The sequence below is a fragment of the Theropithecus gelada genome, chromosome 2, assembly GCF_003255815.1.
Source record: "Theropithecus gelada isolate Dixy chromosome 2, Tgel_1.0, whole genome shotgun sequence".
NCBI lineage: Eukaryota > Metazoa > Chordata > Mammalia > Primates > Cercopithecidae > Theropithecus > Theropithecus gelada.
In genome coordinates this window covers 158,699,091-158,720,197 of record NC_037669.1, presented here as the reverse complement: position 1 = coordinate 158,720,197, position 21,107 = coordinate 158,699,091, and the positions used below count along the sequence as shown (strand labels likewise).

The window sequence follows — 21,107 nt, the reverse complement described above, 5'->3', positions numbered from 1 at the left end:
AGAGCCCACCCCATGGTAACCTTCACATTGCATTGTCCCTGCTGTCTGCCATCCATGCACCATTTTAAAATATATATTTTTAAAATTTAGAATAGTTTTAAATATACAGAAAAGTTGCAACAGTAGTACAGAGTTCCTAGATGCCTTGTTTGCACTTTCCTCTGTGATTAGCATCTTGTATTACTGTAGTGCATTTGTCACAGTTAGTTATATGGATACATTATTATTAACTGAGGTAGCACTTTGTTCAGACTCCCTTTTTTTTTGCCTAATGTCCTTTTTCTCTTCCAGGATGTCATCTGGGATACCACATTACATTCAGTCTTCATGTCCCCTTAGGCTCCCTTTGGCTGTGACAGCTACTCAGACCTTCTTTGCTTCTGATGCCCTTTGCAGTTTTGAGTACTGGTCAGCTATTTCGTAGACTCCCTCAATTGGGATTTGTCTGATGTTTTTCTTATAACTATACTGGGATTATAGGTTTGGGAGGGGAAAACTGCAGATATAAAGCACCTCTTTCATATCAAGGGTACATATTGTCATCATGACATTATCACTGTGGATGTTCGCCTTGATCACCTGGCTGAGGTCGTGTTTCTCAGGTTCTCTACTGTAAAGCAGGGAGCAGTTTTTATGAACTTCTTCCTTTTAGTTTGGAAGAGTACAAGGCAGTCTGGACTGATGCATTTGTGTTCTTTCCCATTATGTCAGAGAGATGTTCCATGAATATTAATGATCTTGTTATTTTATTAGAAGCTGAGTTGACCTTTTCATCCATCTGATTTGACTCTCATTTTTGTTTATTTGAGGCAAGTCTTTGAGAGAACACCTTTGGTATGTGAGTTTATGCTCCTGTCACTGCAAATTTTATTTCCTTCTATACTATTAGCTCCTTGCAGGAAATGGCTATGTCCTCAATATGCAGACACCATATAACAGTCTCCAGCTTTATTCCATCTGTTTCCCCAGCCCACAGTGTGTGTGCGCACCAGGAAGCTTCATGGCCCTCCTAGTATGCATTTGTTCCTTACTTCCCTGAGGGAGCCTGTGGCTGTTGATCAGAGAAATCATGATGCTGTAGAAAGAGCCTGGCATTGAGATGTTTCCCTTTCTCTGAGCCTGGTCAGGAAAGTGGGACAGTAAGGAAACCCAAGTTAAAATCAGCCCGTTGAGCTCCAGCACTTAAAAGCCATTGATGTCTAAATCCAGAATGGTCACTGAAAGAGCTTTGATTTCACTTCTACATGGATGGTATTACAGTTACTGCTGCTGCCTAACAAACCACCCGAAACTTAGTGGCTTAGATCAATAGTAATCATTCATTTTGCTCATAAGTCTGTAGCTGGGGATGAGTCGCTTGTCTCTGCTCTCCCCTGACTCAGCTGCATGGGCTGAATCTAAGTCAACTTGATGGGCTGGAAGGTCCACTTTCAAGATGGCTCATTCACATGGCCAACCGAGTTGTACTGCTATCATCTGGAAGTGAGGCTGAGGCAGAAGGCTGTGAACCTCGGTTCCTTTCCACATGGGCCCCTCTCTGGGCTGCTCAGGCTTCCTCACAGCATGGCAGCTGGCTCCCAGGAGTAAGCACCACAAGAAAACCAAGAAGTAGCCATACCACCTTTTAAGATGTGACCTTAGAAGTCAGGTACCATCACTGCAGCCACAGTCACAAACCCACCCAGATTTGAGGGAAGGAACATAGACCTTACCTCTCAACAGGTGAGCCAAAGTCACATTTAGGAAGGGTAAGCAGATTGCAATGTACTGGTCGTTCTGGGGAAACACCAGCTGCCACAGATGGCTAGTAAGTGATTTAGGAGAGTTTCTTATTCTTCAGCAAATATGTGTTGTAGCCTAGGTGCTGGACTAGACATGGGCATATAACATTGAATCAGACATGGTCCCAGCCCTGGCAGCTTCCACTTCAGACAAGGAAACAGACAAAACACTGGCCATTTCCATTCAGAGAGGTGAGAGCTAGAGTAGAGATAAGCTTATAGGTTACAAGCACACAAGGAGGGATTCCTAACAACAGTTTCAAGGCCCAAGAAGAATTCTCAGATGAGTTCTAGGTGAGAAATGTTTGTACCAAGTTGAATCAAATGACTAAGGCAAAAAAGCTAAAGCTGAAGATTAAAGGCAGCATAGTTGCCCCCAAGTGTTGCTGCACTTGGGGAAAGATTTGTCATGGTCATCACAGCTGTTACTATTATCTTCATCAAGCATTCCTCTACTCATGTAGGACATTTTCCTGGATCAGAAATTTCTCAGGATTTCTTGGGCAGTCAGGATCAGAGAAACCTGGGTTTAAATCCTGGTACTGCTACCTGGTGGTTGTTTTGACCTCAGACAAATGACTTAACCATATGTGAGTGTGGAGATGACGGGGGACTTGAGCTGAAAACTTGTCATTCTTCCCTGTTTCTTGCCCCTGGGAAAAGGCCTATGCTTACTCTGTGTGAGTGTGTGTTCACATGTGTTTGTTCATATGCTTTTTAGGAGGCCGTGATCTGTCAGCCCCCTAGAGCTTCAGCGCAAGGTGAATTCATGTTGGCTGGAGGCCATAGGTGTGTCTGGGGCACACAGGTCCTGTCTCACATGGCTTTCTTGCTGGAATGTATTCAAGAGATTGTACTCTGGGAAGTAGTTTCCCAAAATACAAGTCATGGACCTGATCAATCTAGCTGTTGAACCAGTAATCTCAGAGATGTCTGTAATCTACCAGATACTGGTCCCAGTTAGCTCTAAGCAGAACTTTCTGTCCTTCAGCCTTGTTATCTGAGGCATGTTCCCAGCAGGATTTTATAGGAGGGAACATTTTAAATGTGGCAACCTATAGTGAGGGAAGCAGAAAAGATTTGCACCCAAAAGTCCTTGGTTTCATAAAGAAGTGAAGTCACAGGCATGGATTACCTCTTAAGATCAGTCACCCAGCTCACCCTGAAATCAGTGATACATATTTATTTTTGGTTAAGGGAAACCATGCTCCAAGGAATTAGAAGTTTATATTTGATCTTTAATAAAAGGAATCATTGGAGTTCAGAGATGGACCCTACTAGAACACTGGAACCACAGTGAGTATAAAAAGAACACTGGCCAGGCACAGTGGCTCACGCCTGTAATCCCAAAATTTTGAGAGGCCAAGGCAGGCAGATTGCTTGAGCCCAGGAGTTGGAGACCAGCAACATGGCAAGACCTCATTTCAAAAATTAGCTGGACATAGTGGTGTATGCCTGTAGTCCCAGCTACTCGGGAGGCTGAGGTGGAAGGATCACTTGAGCCCAGGAAGTCAAGGCTGCAGTGAGCTGTGATCACACCACTGCACTCCAGCCTGGGTGACAGAGTGAGACCTTGTCTCAAAAAAAAAAAAAAAAAAAAGGAAAAGAAATGGAGAGAGAGAGAGAGAGATAGAAACAGTGTGAGTTTGGCGCATTCATGGGCTTGGCAGGCAATGAGTTGACCTGAGTCCCTCCCTGCCCCTCACCCTGTGTGGGGCTGTGTGGCCAGGGTAAAGGGTAAATCATTTCGCTTTGTTGGTCCTCAGCTTTCTCATCTGTAAAGTGGAGGGGCTGATACCAGAGTCCCAACATCCCTTCCAATTAAAGAACAATAATCTTGAAATTAGAAAAGCCCATTTTCTGGCAAGGTTGTATGCTATTGCTCATGCAGAAAACAAACTCCCTGATGGTCAGACTTGGTGTGCTTAGATGCTCTTTTCTTTTGTTGTTGAAGCATCAATTGCAGAAGCTAAATTGCCAAGTGTTCCAGTTTTCTATTGATAATAGAAACCAAAACAGTGGCTTAAAGCAGTAATACAATCATTTATTTTATTCAAAAATCTTAGGGTTGACTGGGCTCAGCTAGGCAGCTCTCATTTGGGATCTCTTGGGTGACTGCAGTCCAGCAGTGGCCAGGGTCATCTTGCAAGCTCTTCACTTTCATGTCCCATGCCTGGCTGGGGCTGGGACAGCTTGGGCTCCTCAGGCATTCCTGTCGCTCTCTGCAAGGTTTCTTTATGTGGCCACCTCCAGGGAGCTGGAGTTCTTACAGTGGGCCAAAGCCCACAAGAGAAACCTGTAAAAGTTGCATGAGCATTTTGGCTCTGGCCTCAGAAGGGATGTAGGGTGTCACTTCTGCCTCATTATATTCATCAAGGCAGTCACAAAGGCCTACCTAGGTTCAAGGGGAGGGGAAACAGACTCTACCTCTTGGTGGGAAGAATGTCAGAGAACTTGTAGCCACAATTTAAAATCACATCAAGCGTCCAGGATGGTTCAGAAGATTTCTCAGACTGCTGTGATTCTCTGTTAAAAGGGTTTGAAACAGCAATGCACAAAATATCTTGCAGTAGAAAACCTAGTTTAATGGGGAAGGAAGATCTACTTAGAAACAAGAAACTTAAAATTATGAAAAAAAAGACAAAATTCTATTTTTATGAATTTTCTGTGTAACAAATATGCCTTGTGTGTATATAAGCAATTTTAAGAAAAAATGTGTATGTATATATGTATGTATATATAATTTTTTGTTTTATATATATATATATACACACACACACACACATACATATAATTTTGTGGGTTTTATATATATAATTTTTATTCTACCAAACGATGGAGTGTATGAGATGTTAGGATTGGGGAAGAGGAGAGAATTAAATCAGAGGCTTCCAGTCCTTTTATTGTACTACAAGCTCCCCCAGTTACTTGCAAAATGAAGTTAATTTACTGGGTTGTTAAAAGAACACCAAATGTGTCATACAGAGCCCTGGAATAGAGATAGGAAAAAAAAACAAGACGGAAGAGAAGTCAAGAGACCAACAATAGAAAATCAGTTCTCCAAAGATGTGAATCATTGCCTTTGAATGGCAGAGCACCCTGGGGAGATGGGTAGAGCAGAACAATAAATGAAAGTAGTTAAGAGTGTAGACTCTGCAGCCAAGCTGCCTAGGAACAAATTGCAACTTGCCATTCCCCAGCTATGGGCAAGTTCCTGTACCTCTCTGTGCTTCTTTTCCTCAGTTGCAACAGGGAGCTAATAATACCTGCTTCATCAGGTTGTGTGAGAATTAAATGTGTCAGTACAGGCTTAGCCCTTTGAGCAGTGTATAGTATATATTAGCCGTTTCTCTTTTCACCAATTCCCTTGTTGCCTTTGCCAGATGCAAATGTCATACCCAATATGGACTGCAGGCAGCCAACCAAATAAACAGAAGGAGGAGGGCCTTTCCTTCCCTTGGGTCCTGAGCTCATGTATGCATTGGAATTTTCAGTAGGAGGAGACCTTCTTGCGATATCTGGACATCCATCAATATGTAGATTCCACCCTGCAACACTTGTCCATATTCGGACACGTTTTAAAAATCGGTTCCACATTTCAAGCATGTCAAGCTAGGTTTTAGCTTTAGTCTCTACTACGTATTTGGAATTAAAGCCTCTAGAGTCCATTATGCAAATCCATGCAAATAATATGCAAAGAGGCAGTAGCCCCAGATTGTGGGGAGGGGGAGTGTGTAGTCCAGCACAAAGGGCCTTGAATGAAAATTTGCATGTGTTAGGGAAGCCCTGGGTTGAAGGCCTTAGATGTTTATTGTGACAGTATGCATAGCATTCAGTTGTTAACCTTTTGTGCCAAAGAAGAGAGGTAAATGCTTATCTGATTTCCATATTGAAGGTGACAGTAGAGGTTGGAGGTGGTGTTTGGCTAGCACAACATTGTAGGTATTTTTATTATACAAATGAAAAGTTACTTTGAAATAATGGCTGTGGTCCAGGCTGTGTCCCCAACCAGCAATGTGTTCTTGGGCAAGTCACTTCCCTCCTTCTGTTGCCCACTCTGTGAAATGAGGGGATTGGATTAGATGAAACACCAGATCCCCTCTCACTGTAACATCTAAACATCATCCTCCAGGTAAAAATCCTTTGGCACCTAGGGTGGCAGTATCCATTCATTGTGCCAAGGATGTACTCTAAAGTCCAAAGAAAGGGCTAAGAGGTAACTCTACAGTTCTTCTAGAGAGAGCAACAACTTCAGGGGATGCTGATAGCTGAGTGGGGGAAATAGGCAGCAGCAACAACAAGGACAAACATATTTACTTAGACTATGTATCTTACAGCACCAAGGATTCCAGTCATAGGCTTCCCAGGTAGGAGGATGTAAGTTCTTGGAGTGCCAATAACAGGAAAGTCAGGGGAATTTTTCCCCTGAGTATTTTAAAGAGCAGTCTGTATTAACCCCTCTCTCTGCCTCTGGAATGCTGCAAAAGTTCTCCTAGAGGCCATGGTGGCTCCTCTCCCACCTGGCCAGTCCCTGGGGTCAGCCAGTGTTGCTTCCAAAAGACTGCTGTGTCCTTGGTCTCTGGTCTTTTATTGTATCTGACACATCTGGTGCCTGGCCCCAGAGATTCCTCGGGCCCTTAATTTTAACTCCAGCTGTTGCAGCAAACACCAGCTGGGTGCAGGCAGAACCTGAGAGCTCCATGGCCCAGAGTTTCTCTGACCCAGCTAATGGAGACCTGGCATCAGTCAGGAAGTGCAGTGATGAGCACCCCAGGAACAGCCCTTGATCAGTGAATATGGGAGCCTCTGGGTAAGTGTTCTTTTCAGGCAGACAATTTGAGGTGCAGCCTAGTCAGCTCTACCGAAGTCCCCAGTGAGTTTGAGGTGCCCACCTGGACCAGCTCATAACCTGCCCTCAGATTGGTTTTCCCTGTTTCACTCATCTCAGACCCCCACGGCTGACCCCACAGATCATTTTCCAGTATAAACTTCCTGCACAAAAGCCCTGTCTCTGTCTCTCGTTTTTCAGAGGATCTCTAACATAAGGCATGTATATTAGTTTGCTAGGGCTTCCATAACACAGTACCACAGACAGAAATGTATTTCCTCACAGTTGAGGAGGATGGAAGTCCAAGCTCAAGGTGCCAGTAGGGTTGGAGTCCCGGGAGGCCTCTCTCCTTGGCTTGCAGATGGCCCTCTAGCGGCCGTGTTCTCACATGGTCATCCCTCTGTGCACACGTGCTCCAGATGTCTGTGTGTCCTAATCTCCTCTTAAGAAGGACACCAGTCAGATCGAATTAGGGCCCACTCTGTTGGCCTCATTTTACTTTAATTACCTCTTTGAAGGCGTCATCTCCAAATATAGTCACATTCTGAGGTACTGGGAGTTAGGGATTCAACATAGGGATTTTGGGGGTGCATAAGTCAGTCCTTAACAACACTTAACCCTTGTGAGCTAAACAGAGGCTTGAAAGGGAATGTCCATCAAAACATGGAGGTCACCACCACTAGCCCTAGGAATAGATTGTCTCTCTGGTGGTAAGCCGTGGGCAGGATAGGGGCCCCAGAATAACCCTGAGCAGGTCAGAGCATAACAGCACATTAGTTCCTCTGGGATGCAACATACTGTCCTCTTCTTCCTCCTTCTGCATCATTGATAGTGGTTGACCAGGATAAGCATGCACTTTAAAGACAACCCTTGTTTCACATACTTCTGCTACTGTGTGACTTCCCACATGTTGCCTATTCTCCCCAAACCTCAATTTCATGCCCCACCGAGTGGTCATATGGATTAAAGCATGAAAGCCTGGGCCAGGGCAGGTGTTCAGTAAACAGGTTTTAGGATTGACTCGAAAACACAGAATGTACTGTTGGTGTGTGGTCACCACTGGGCCACAGACCAGTACCAATCCGTGGCCTGTTAGGAACCAGGCTGCACTGCAGGAGGTGAGAGGCCGGTGAGCCAGCATCACCGCCAGAGCATTACCGCCAGAGCTCTGCCTCCTGTCAGATCAGCGGCACCATTAGATTCTCATAGGAGCACAAACCCTGTTGTGAACTGCACATGCAAGCGATGGATCTGGGTTGCGTGCTCCTTATGAGAATTGAATGCCTGCTGATCTGAGGTGGAAGAGTTTCATCCCAAAACCATACCCCCCACCCCCGCCACCAACTCCAGTCCATGGAAAACTTGTCTTCCACAAAACCAAGTGGAAGACAATTTGTCCCTGGTGCCAAAAAGGTTGGGGACCACTAGTCTAGATTGTGAAAGAAAGTTTAGAAAAAAATAAATTGTTTAGGGCAAATTTTTGGTCCTAGAGTTAGTGGATGCTAGAGCCTCAGTGCAATCTAAAGTCCCCTGCAGCCTTCCACTCCCCACCAATTTAGAAGTGCAGGGTGAGGAGGATACTGGTCCACACCAAGGCTCTACCACACACCAAATGGTGATCCTGGGCCTTGTGTCAAAGGCATGCCTGGAGATCTCCTCCCCATGTCTGCTTCTCACCAGGGCCCTGCCTTCTCCATCAGACACCTGGGAATCACAGCTGGGGCCCCTGCTTCGGCCATTTGTCCTGCTGGAGTCTCATAGGGGATAGAGGCTCTGAGAGAGTAATTAGACACAGACAGAGATCTCTCTCCATAGTCAGGGGAGCCTAGCAGGGGCTGAAGGAACTGCCTGAGGGTGACAAAGAAGGGGATCCATGAACAAGGAGGTGCTAACAGGACCAGGAGATGCTAACAGGTCAGAATCAGGCCTCAGAGGACTGTTGGCCATTCCTCAGCCGTAGAGACAGGCTCTTCCCAACCCATGTGTTGTCAGGGAACAGCTCCTACATCTCATGCTTGCATGAGGTACCGTTTTTAAAAATAGACACATGCTATTGTGAGTAATAAAATCCACACATAGCTAGAAATGTTTTAAATGTATACGTTTTTGTCCTTGTGCATTTTCTCAAACTGCAAGTATGCACATTCACTATCATACAACATCCTTTTTTTTTTTTTTTTTTTTTTTTAATGTTCAAAAGGGCTCCTTCTACTCAAAAAGGCTGGGTATCACCAATGACAATTTTCCAGAGTTCAGCCACATGAATGCCATAGGAAAAGCAGTTAATAACAACCATGACACCAGCTGGCATTTGTAGAAGGCACCTTCTGTTCCAGGCTGTGCTAAGTGCTTTTATGGGCTCCAGGTCTGATTGCCCTTCTCTAGACCCCAGTCCTCTTCTGCCTATCACTCCTCTATGGCACTGAGACATCTTTGTCTTATTTTAGGATTGTTTGTGGATATGTGCGAGCTTATCCAGGGCCAGAGACTACCCTGTTCGTTTTTGTGTCCTCCGGGGTCAGGGAGAGGGTTGAGCCTCCATAATTGTTTGGTGAATGGTCCTGAAGGGACAGAGGTCTGTTTGCTTACACTTTTGTATAGTTTATAAGTGGAAGATTCAGAAAAGGGCATAGGATTTGGTGCATGCTGCCACCCAGACCTTCCTCATTTGGTTTGGGGTGGCTCACACAGAGTTCACACAGCCTTCCCCATAGGCAAGCTGGCCTTGACCACTCCTGGCTGCAGAGGAAGAGGCAGATGTGGAGGCCACGAGCCTTCTGCCCCTCCAGCCCCAGCCTGTTCTGAAAAGTTGCCCTTGTCGGGAGGGCTGATGGCGTTTCCGAGGCATGTGGGAAAGGAGGAGCCTGGCCAGGGTAGCTGCTCTGCTTCCCCTGGTGCTGGTCTCTCTTTCCAGCAGGTGCTAGGCAGCGCCTACCTAATAGACCTGTCCCAGCTCCACAGACAGTTCTGTCAGTGTTGGGGCGCTAGTGTGGTCTCGGGAATGCTCCTGATGTTTCCTGAGTTCCCAGCACTGTCCTAGGCCATGGGTAAGAAAGGCCCAGGCTGTATGCTGCTCCCCAAGCATTTTACCTCTTCTCTCTGTCTCCCTCTCAAGGTTTCCTGCTGATTTTGGCACTGACCGAAGCGCTGGCATTTGCCGTCCAGGAACCATCTCCCAGGGAATCTCTTCAGGTCCTCCCTTCAGGCACTCCCCCAGGAACCATGGTGACAGCACCCCACAGCTCTACCAGACGTACTTCTGTGGTGATGCTGACCCCCAATCCTGATGGACCCCCCTCACAGGCTGCAGCTCCCATGGCAACACCGACACCCCATGCAGAGGGGCACCCTCCTGCGCACACCATCTCCAGCATCGCTGCGACAGTAACCGCCCCCCATTCTGAAAGCTCCCTGTCCACAAGGCCCGCTCCAGCGGCCACGACAACCACATCCTCCAACCCGGAGGGCCGCTCTCAAGGCCAGGCTGCCCCCACCATCCTGCTGACAAAGCCTCCAGGGGCCACCAGCCGCCCCACCACAGCGCCCGCCCGCACTACCACACGCAGGCCCCCCAGGCCCCCCAGGCCCCCAGGCACTTCCCGAAAAGGGGCTGGTAATTCATCACGCCCTGTCCCGCCTGCACCTGGTGGCCACTCCAGGAGTAAAGAAGGACAGCGGGGACGAAATCCAAGTTCCACACCTCTGGGGCAGAAGCGGCCCCTGGGGAAAATATTTCAGATATACAAGGGCAACTTCACAGGGTCTGTGGAACCAGACCCCTCTACCCTCACCCCCAGGACCCCGCTCTGGGGCAACTCCTCTTCACCACAGCCCCACACAGTGGCTGCGACCACAGTGCCCAGCAATACCTCATGGGCACCCCCTACCACCTCCCTGGGGCCTGCAGAGGACAAGCCAGGCCTTCGCAGAGCAGCCCAGGGGGGTGGTTCTACCTTCACCAGCCAAGGAGGGACACCAGATGCCACAGCAGCCTCAGGTGCCCTTGTCAGTCCACAACCTGCCCCAGTGCCTTCTCAGCGCCCCCACCGCGGTGACCCACAGGACGGCCCCAGCCATAGTGACTCTTGGCTTACTGTCACTCCTGGCACCAACAGACCTCTGTCTGCCAGCTCTGGGGTCTTCACGGCTGCCACGGGGCCCACCCCAGCTGCCTTCAATACCAGTGTCTCAGCCCCTTCCCAGGGGATTCCTCAGGGAGCATCCACAACCCCACAAGCTCCAACCCATCCCCCCAGGGTCTCAGAAAGCACTATTTCTGGAGCCAAGGAGGAGACTGCGGCCACCCTCACCATGACCGACAGGGTGCCCAGTCCTCTCTCCACGGTGGTATCCACAGCCACAGGCAACTTCCTCAACCGCTTGGTCCCCGCCGGGACCTGGAAGCCTGGGACAGCAGGGAACATCTCCCATGTGGCCGAGGGGGACAAACCCCAGCACAGAGCCACCATCTGCCTGAGCAAGATGGATATCGCCTGGGTGATCCTGGCCATCAGCGTGCCCATCTCCTCCTGCTGTAAGTGCCGCCCTCTCCCACCCATCCTCTCCCTCTCCCACATCACTGGCTCATCCCCAGCATTCGTTTGTCCCTGATTTGGCATCCTTGCCAAGTGAGCTACAAAAATTCCCAGAATCTCAGGAAACTAGAGAGCAGGACAGGTTATCCCTGACCCTAGTCCTCAGCTCTGCCAGGCCATGACTTGAATGCCCGCTGATCATAAAGCCACAACTCCCAGGAGCTGGCGGAGGACCTTACAGGTAGTCTAATCCAACCCCGCACTCCACAGAAAAAATGCCAAGTAGCAGTGACATGACTCACCCAGGATCCCAGAATTAGGGAGAGGCAGGGCTGGGCTGAGAGCTTATAGCAGCTGTCTTCCAGCCCAGTGCCCTTGTCATGACACCACTCTGCCTCAAGGTAGCCTGCCAATGCCTCTAGCAACCTGGCACCAAGACACCATTGGTCAATGCGGATGCTTCAAAATGTACAGCCTCCAACTAGCAAACCCCTCACCTTCTTCTTCATCTTCCATCCTCTTTCTTGTGTTTTCTCTCCTCTCGCCCCTCTCCTCTCCTTCTGTCTCTCTTCTCCCAAGAAAGAAAAAGAGATAAAGCTTTCATCTGGTGGGAAGTTCTATAGCCTTGGCAAAAACCTAGTTCTTGCAGCTAAATTAAGGCTTGAGAGTTACGTAAATTCTAGCAACTCTCCACCCCCACCCCACTTTATTTGTTCGTAGGTGATGTGAGCTGATTGCAGTGTGGACCTTGTCCTTATTTTTTGCCCTCCCAAGGCCACCAGCTCCTCCTAGCTGCTGCCTGGCACTCTGTGAATGAGGAGTCAGGAGGTATTCTCTCTGTTATCTCCATAAAGAATCTGATACAACCTCTCAGAACTTTAGGGATTTCATTATGTCTTCCCTCGTGTACTTGAGCTTCGATTCTTAGAGTTTCTCGGATAGCCTTGCAGGAATCCTCAGCCACACCCCACCCCAAATGGTTACCACCTGCCACTCCCTGACGCCTTTCAGGCATGGCCACACTGCCCCACCCTCGTATCCCCGCTCCTCAGACAACCCACTCTCCTCTGACCCTCCAGGTTGTTGCCCAGCTCTCCTGGGGGCCTGAAGTTTGCCTTCTTGTGGTTCGCCCTCTATGGCCCTAAGCCATGCCATCTGAAGCCATACAACTCTAGTTTGTCTAGCAACGCCTGAAGCATTTGAAACAGCTCTGAGAGACAGCTGCTCTTCATCCCAGCTGCTTAGCCCCGGCCCTGCAAGTCTTCTTTGTAGGCTGCATTGCCTGGGCCTGTGTCCCATCCGCCCCCTCTGGGGTGGCTTCTGCTTTGTCTCCCAAAAGGAAGCACAGCATTCCACCTGTGTCTGGCTACAGAAGAGGGAGCCAATGGTGGACTCTTCCTTTAGTAGCACTCAGGCAGCCAGCACGGGCATCAGCCCTACTGGTTGTATTGGCTTCAGGTCATACCCAGGATTGCCCTGATCTCAAGAGGAGCAAAGCCCCGAAGGCTTCCCTCAGGAAAGGCTGCTGAGCCAGGTCTCCCAGCTTTTCCTCCCACCCTGGTGGTTAGTGCAGGAGGTCTGTGCCTTTAATGTGAACCATGATTTCCACTTGGCCTTGTGTTGCAAGATCTTTTTATATCTGGAGTCTAGATTCTTTTCAGGAGCTGCCTCTCCTGGCTTTCTGTCTCCTTCAGGTTGATGAGCAAAGTAAACTTTCCATGTCAGGGCTGGCGACCTGCTTCTGCTGAAGGACCCAATTCAAGAAGAGCAAAAGTGTTTGCAAGTTGCATATTTCATTCTTAATGAAAACAGCTTTATTGTCTCTCCTGGAAACACACATTTACCCATTTATTCTTAAAACTGTGGTTGCCCACTCCTAAAACAGAAGAATGATTATGAGAAAATGTAGCACTATTAGCCAATGAATTCTTAATAATGGTTGGTCATATCTGAGAAGTAAATACAGTAGGGACAGCTTTCTGATTTTCCAGTCTTTACATGTGTCTAGGATGCTCTCGTTTATAAAGTGCATTCCGTTATTTTTTTTATCATTCCATTCTTAGACCAGCCAGAGAAATAAAAGCAGGAACAAGCAAACACACTGCTAAACACACAGGTGCCACAGTGGCTCCAGCCATCCTCTACACCTTATAGGTAGGGAGTGAGTCAACAGGTGAAGTGATTGACCCAAGGTCCCGACCACGCAGTGAGTCAGACTAGATCTGGTAGTACAAAATCTGTTTAATTCAGTGCAGGATTTCCTGCGTGCCCATTGTGTGCCAGACACTGTGCCAAACATTAGGGAATCTGAGATGTGGGCCTCCCTCTTTGAGCTGGATAGCCTGAACCCCACAGGCTACACCCACCTAGATTTTGCAATTCTAAAAGGACTCCTACTTCTCCCCCAGCCCTTCTATTATGTATAAGCTTGAAATTAAATCAGATCTTGCTGCGAAGCTGGAAAGCCCATGGGCTCCCTAAACCATGCATAAAAATGTCAGTCAAGACAGGAGCAAGGACACAGCCTGGAACTGTCCCTTGAGGATTCTTCTGGCACCCTGAAAGGAGCCTTCAGGTGCTAGAGATGGAACATACTACTTTCTAAAGAAAGACACAAACTTTTAATAAAAGTGGACTCTGGTAGCCCGTTGGGAACCGCACACTCCACTCCCTTTGATGTTTGTCTTGCATTTCCACTATACACAAGGAGGCTCTTGCCTTGGCCCTGACTGCCTCCACATCAGCTCCATGTCGTCAGTCATGGCCCCGACTCCTACGGGACCATCACTAACCCTGTGAAGGCTCCAATGAGATGGACATTACGGTGGAAGAATATTTGTCCAGCTTCAGAACCCTGTGCTCTCAGGAACTATCCTCGTCTATTTGGGCTGTTTTCATAGCCCAGCACCACTCTAGTTATCAGGAAAGCAGACCTCTTCCAGGTCTAAGGGCCCCTTGTTTTGGACCTTGTCAGGTGCTTCATTTATCCTAAAGCTGCTCTACAGACCTCAAAGAAGGGTTTCATCCTTTGCCAGTTTGCCAGATATTTCAGGCACTCTGAGTCAGTAGCAAAGTGCATGCATCAGCTTCCTCTCATCTGGCTTTTCATACCAGCACTGGCCCCTGCCCTTCTCTGAAGCCACCAGAGTCAGAATTCAGATGGGCTGGGTGCTGGGCAGGGGTGATCCTCTGCTCCTGGTAGAAGTGGGGGTTAAGCAAGGCAGATCCCAGGCCTGCCCAAGGAGGGAGGGTGTCAGTTCATCTGCCCTCCCAGATTGCAAGTCGCAGCCAGTGCCTGGAAGGATACATGTGTCCTGGGGCTGAGAAATGCTTTTCTCTCCTGAGCCCTGCCAGACACTCTCAGCCACGCACATTTTCAGAAGTGCTGAGAACTGTATTTGATTGGATTCAGGCCATGATGGGCTAGGGCAGAGGAGCCAGGTGGCTCCCGAGCTGGTCTCTGCTGCCACCATCAGGACGCACAGAGCCCACCACCCTCGCCAGAAGCCTCCACGCCTGGCGCTGAATTGGTCGGCGCTCACCATTGTCAGTGCCTGAGTTTTCATGAGCATGTCAGTTTTGTGGCTCTGGCAGGGTCCTTTGCCTATTTGTCACATGCGATGTCCGTTTTTGAGAATGTCTTCACCCATCCTCTCTGCAAGAAGATGGGGCCATTTGGAGGGTGAGATTAGAAAAAAAGACTAGCTGCAGATGTTTGTCATCACCAACTCAAGTTCACCCTGGCCAAAGTGGAGTAGCCCCTCTCTCTGATGCTAGACACTTGAGGGCACCCTCTGCACCTGGGCCCCAGAGCAGTCTGGCCTCCTTCCAGACACTGGAGCATTAGTGCAGCATTCAAAGAGATCACATAACACTGTGCCGATGGTTGCTCAGTGAATAGTAGACCTGGATGTATATGTGTGCCTTTTCACTCACAGGCCCCAAATTAGTTTATAATTGTCATATAAGAAAACCCAGGTGAGAATGACTCTTGCCAATGAAAAGAGTAGAAGAGATTGGGATCAGAAGGCATTATGGCTGGGAAACGTGTCTCCTTGGAGCTTACGGATCAAACAGGGATGGCAGAGCCTCAAGGCAAAGCAGGGATGACCAGGGGATGTCCTCCAGCTGTTCCAGTGTTAGGCCCACACTCTGACAGCTCTTCCCTGTGCGTCCCAGCCAGCACCTCCAGCCAGCACTCAGTCCTCACTTCATGGCTTCTCCACAAGAGGGCCATGGGCTTCTACAGGCACATTCCCGCCTGCCAGGCTGGTGGGTCAGACACTAAGCCCCCCCAACCTGGCCTCCCTCCATACCCTGAGGCCTCCCTGTGACCTCCTCCCTCAGCATCCAAAGGAGGGAAATGGCTGTGCACAGCCCAGGTGCACCCCTCCCACTGGCACCCGTGGGCAAATCCTTTCCCTCACTGGTCTCAGGTTTCTCATCTACAAAACAAAGGGGCCAAACTGAAATGTATCATCACTCCCTGTCCTCACATTTAAGCCTGCATGGATCATTAGAGAGGAAGCCTGGTGTGCTTGTAAGACTTGGCTTGTGGAATCGAACATACCTGCACACAACCCCAGCTCTTAACATTGGTTGGCTGTAGGACTTACACAAATGACTTAATCATGATCCAGTGTCTTCCTGTCTGCAAAATGGGACTCCTGTCTACTATGTTAGTTCCTTCGAGATGCAGGCACCAAGATGGGATTAGGCATATAAGAGAATTACTGGGGGAAACACCTGTAAATGAATCTGGACAGGCCATCCCACCTCTCTGACCTCAGAAGCCTTCCCTGCTCACAAACCACTCAATTCACACCTGGTTAATCAACAAAATCCAGACATAATTCTTCCTCCTGGGCCCTGGGAGTCTCAGGGATGAACAGACAGGATCACATGTCACACTGTGCTCAGTCAAGCTGCGTGGAGCCCACCTCAGGCCATCTGTGCAGGTGGGCTTTTGCATCAGTCTAAGGCAGGAATCAGCTGGTTAAGAGCATAGACTGGCCAGGTGCGGTGGCTCACACCTGTAATCCCAGCACTTTGGAAGGCTGAGGCAGGCGGATTACCTGAGGTCAGGAGTTCAAGACCAGGTTGACCAACATGGCAAAACCCTGTCTCTACTGAAAATACAAAAATTAGCCAGACATGGTGGCAGGCACCTATAATCCCAGCTTCTTGGGAGGCTGAGGCAGGAGAATCACTTGATCCCAGGAGACAGAGGTTGCAGTGAGCCGAAGATTGTACCACTGCACTCCAGCCTGGGCAACAGAGCTAGACTCCATCTTAAAAAAAAAAAAAAAAACATAGACTTTGGAGTCCAGATGTTTGGGTTTGCTCCTGGGCCTATCACTTTATCTCTCTGAGCTTCAGTTTTCCTATCTGTAAAATGGGGACCCTAATAGTACTGACGTTATGGGGCTAAATGGAGGATTAAATTAATAAATATTTCTAATGTGCTTGGAACCATAAGTCCTGTATAACTATTAGCACAGGGTTTTTTTTGATGATGATGATGATAGTGCCAGAAAAGCTATTTTATCAGCATTCAAGACTTCTGCCCCGTGAATTTGCTCCGTGAACTTCTGCTGTCAGGGTCTTCTGAGGAATTAAGGCTCACTTTGTACAGTTCGCCGTGCCCTGCCCCTTTTCCCACCATACACTTCCTCCAGCTGGGAACTCTCCTCATCAGTTTGGTGGTGCCACCCAGGCACCATCCTTGCTGCCTCCCTCTCCTCTCTGACTTGCACTCTCTCCACAGCTGTCCTGCTGACGGTGTGCTGCATGAAGAGGAAGAAGAAGACCGCCAACCCAGAGAACAACCTGAGCTACTGGAACAACGCCATCACCATGGACTACTTCAACAGGCATGCTGTGGAGCTGCCCAGGGAGATCCAGTCCCTTGAAACCTCTGAGGTAATGAGCTTGAAAGTGCTGGCCCCACTGCAGGGAAACCAGGCCCAAAGAGAGCCGTGGCATCTGCTCATTTCTGAGTGCCTTGCTCCTTAATGTATGGCCCATGGACCAGCAGTATCAGTAACACCCAAGAGGTTGTGGGCCCTATGCCGGCCCTACTGAGCCAGGATCAGTGTTTTAGCAAGAATCCCCAGGTGCTTTCTGCACATTAAATTTTGGAAGCACTGTTCCTGGGACTTTTAGTTTCTGGGAACGAGTGAACAAATACTCAGTGAGGACCTGTTTTGTGCCAAGCACCCCCAGGGGACTATGAAGATGAGAGCTTGCTCCCAAAGGGGCTCAGGTTCTGAGATGTGGCTGGGGGACAAACCCCAGCATCACCCAAAAACAAAGCCAATTAGGGGAAACAAGACGAGTTATAGACAAAGAGCTGTGGGAGCCCAAGGAGGAAAGCCTTCCCAGTGGAGATGCTAGGAAGGATCAATGGATTTCAACAGGCATTCCAGCAGGGGAGGTAGCCTGAGGAAAGGTGGGGATACGTGCTGGATCTGAAGGGAGAGAAGAATACACCGTGTCAGGGTATTTGCCCAAGACACCTGGCTGGTCAGTGAGAGAGCCGAGTTTTGAACCCAGGACTTGAACTGCAGAATCCATGCTCTTTCCATCCTCACACAGAGGGTAGAGTAGAGGCCAGAGTATAACAGGAAAGAAGGATAAAGGACCAATTAGACACAGCCTTGATGGGGTATTATGGTATTGGGACTCTAGTTTGGGGCAACAGAGAGTCACTGAAAGTTTTGATCTTTGGGTGACCCAGTTTTAGAAGGATTATGCCGATGGCCTGGTGAAAGCACCCTATATGTGATCAGTGAATGGATAAGGAAAGAAAAAAATGGCTTGGTGGATGAGTAAATGGATGGAATGACACAAAAAGACAGGCTAAAAATAGGTAGCTCAACTAGGATGCAATTGAGATGGCCAGGAGAAAGATAACAGACATCTGAGTAAGGCAATGAGAGCTGAGAAGAGTTCTTGTGGAGGTACAACCCCACCCCTCCTTCCCGTGTGGGTCCATTCCCCAGAGCAGCCAGGGTGAGCTTCTGTAAACATAACTGTGGTCACATCGCTCACATGCTTAAAACCTTCCCATTTCTCTCAAGTTAAAGTTCAAAGTCTTGTATAGGACCCCATCTCGGTCCTGCCACCACTTCTCTTCTCTTTGTTTTTGTTTGTTTGTTTGTTTTTTGTTTTTTTGTTTTGCTTTTGTTTTTGAGATGAAGTCTCAAATCTGTTGCCCAGGCTGGAGTGCAGTGGTGTGATCTCAGCTCACTGCAACCTCCGCCTCCCAGGTTCAAGTGATTCTCCTGCCTCAGCCTCCCAAGTAGCTGGGACTACAAGCACATGCAACCACACCCAGCTAATTTTTGTATTTTTGGTAGAGACAGGGTTTCACCATGTTGGTCAGGCTGGTCTCAAACTCCTCACCTCAAGTGATCTGCTGCCTCAGCCTTCTAACATGCTGGGATTACAGGTGTGAGCCACTGCACCCAGTCACTTCTCTTCTGTTTCTACTTAGTCCTATGACTTAAATACCATCTCTGCACTATAGAGTCCAAATTTCTACCTGTAACCTTGATGTCTCCCCCGGCCCCAGACTCACGTACCCATTTACCTGCTGCACATGTCTAATAGGCACCTCAAACTCAACATACCCAAGATTGAACCCTTGATTTCCCCCTCCCAACCCCAAAACCCAAACTTCACCTGCAGCTCCTCATTACGTAAATGATACTGCCAGCTGCCTTTCCTTCCTGCACACCGCACTTCTAATCTGTCAGAAAATTCCATTGGTTCTCCCTAAGCACCAGGACTTCTCATTGCCTGCACCTCTGCCCCTGGTCCAAGCCATTCTCCTCCCTCACATCATGAGTGCTGCAGTGGCCTCTAAATTAGGATCCCCACTACCATCTTGCCTTCTGCAGTCTGCCCTCCACACAAGAGCCAGATGATCTTGTCAAGGCAGGATCCCATGTCCGCCACAGTGTCCACTTTCAAGTGGCTCTTCTCCACATTTTGAATAAAATCCAGACTCCTGTTCCCATGCCCTTCACAAGTTGGCCCCTGCCCACCACCTGAAGCCCTACCACACTTCCCATTGATCACACACCAGCTTCAGTGGCCTCTTTGCTCTTCCTCCTGCACAGGAAGCTTGCCCCCACCTTAGAGCTTTGCTGTTGCATCCTATCTGAAATGCTTTTCTCCTGGATACCTTGAACCCTGAATTCCTTCAGGTCTCTGTTCAAATGCCACCTCCTCTGGGAGGCCCTCCCTCCCTGACCACTCTATATTAATTAAATCCCCAGCCTCATTCTGTTCCCTCTTCCTTACTTTATTTGCCTTCAGAGCACTTCTCAGTTGACATTGCATCATTCTCTCCCTGTTGATTGGTTTGTGGTCTTGCTGTCCTGCTGCCTGAGGCAGGAGCATTGTTTGTTGTGCTCACTGCTCTATTCCCAGCATCTAGAGCACTGCCTGGCACACAGTAGGTTCTTAGTAAATGTTTATCAAGCTAATGAACTATAAATGTTGTTCACCACAATTTACCCATCACCCAGTCAGAGCCTAACACACAGTAAATGCCCAAGAGAAATTTTTAGCCAGAGGACAAACAAGGGGCCAGCTTCATTGCAGCATTGGCCTTTAGTGTGGCCTGTGTACATTTTGCATGGAAAAGGTGTTCCTGAGATCTGTTACAGGAAGGGGAAAAAAATGTGTAACTTGACAAAGGGGCTGGACCTACTTTAGGTATGGGCTGTGAACCCCTGAACTTTAAATTTCTCATATTCTCTTTGCAAATTGGTAAATGAAAACCAAAGCCAAAGGACAATACTCGTGAACGCACTATAGAAAAGGCCTTTGCTTTTTGAACATCCCAGTTAGTCATTTGGCACAGAGCACGAGGGCCGCCGTCCAACACAAGCCAGAGGCTCTGGCAGAAAGGGCTGCCCAGCCAGTCATGGTCTCCAGACCAGGAGGGCACCACAGGACCTGCAGCACAAAGCTCAGCTTGGCTTCAGAGTGGATTGGATTTTGCTGTTTCCCTCCCAGCAAGCAGTTCCTCTTATTCTACTTTATTTAGAGTAATATTACAACTTGTTCCGGTTCTCTGGGCTCACACTATTTGAGGGCAAATGCAGGCAGCCTAGGGCCAGGATGAAGCCAGCCAAGTACACACACACTGCCAACCACCTCTAGAGCAATCATAAGGTCCCAGTTCATATTCCACCATGTTCCGTGTCCTCGGGACATGTACTCACCACCTGCCCTTTAGCTGCTACCTTTGGAGACTGCCACATGCTTTGCCTAAGCAAGTTCCTCAGTTGTCCTGCCCCCACTTCTCTGTTGATGCAAGCAGCAAAACTCAGATCCAGGGCTGTACAGACAAAATTGTGATGCCCAAAAGGTGCTTGGAAACTTCCATTCTTTTTTATTTTCCCTCCTCTTCCTTCTCCTTCTCCCTGTTTTCTCTTCTTCCTTCTTTTCTCCGTCCTTCTCTCCTTCTCTCTTTTTTCTTCTCCTTTGGTTGTTTCCTGAATAACTCTCTCTTTTTTATGCAGCAAAGCATACCCACATGGTTTTGCCTTTGGTGAATACTTGCTTTGTGAAAGCTATAAAATGACAAGCCAAAGCTCAGTCTCCACAGTTGAACCCAAAAGCATGGTGGAGGAAAAGGATTTTTGTCTCTCCTTTGAGGTGCTCCACTATTTTCCTTAAATAGCTGGCCGCCTATCCACCCTTAGATAGGTGTTGAACTAATTCCAGACACTGAAGGAAATTCTTGTCTTCTGAAAAGACATTTTATCAACAATGGCATTTCTTCCTTTCTTACCTTATGATTCATAGAGCAGTAAGTACTCCTGAGAAAGTATCTGTTACATGTGTTTTGTTTTAAAATAAACTTCAGAGATTTAATTGTGGCTACTTAAAATGAAGATATTTCTAAGCAAATCTGGCATGAGCCAGTATACCTAGGCCTATAGT

At 48.3% G+C, this 21,107-nt stretch overlaps 1 protein-coding gene across 5 annotated transcripts in view; it reads left to right on the top strand.

The window, feature by feature from the left end:
• Positions 1–21,107, top strand: part of TMEM108 (transmembrane protein 108) — a 329,320-nt gene that overhangs the window by 305,349 nt on the left and 2,864 nt on the right. For 3 of the 5 annotated variants that reach the window (XM_025375582.1, XM_025375581.1, XM_025375580.1), the window contains one exon: positions 16,912–17,066. In XM_025375582.1, the coding sequence (XP_025231367.1) occupies positions 16,912–17,066 (155 nt within the window). Of the gene's footprint in view, positions 1–9,724; positions 11,144–16,911; positions 17,067–21,107 lie in introns of all 5 variants that reach the window. The other 2 variants (XM_025375579.1, XM_025375578.1) reach the window with 1 other exon arrangement.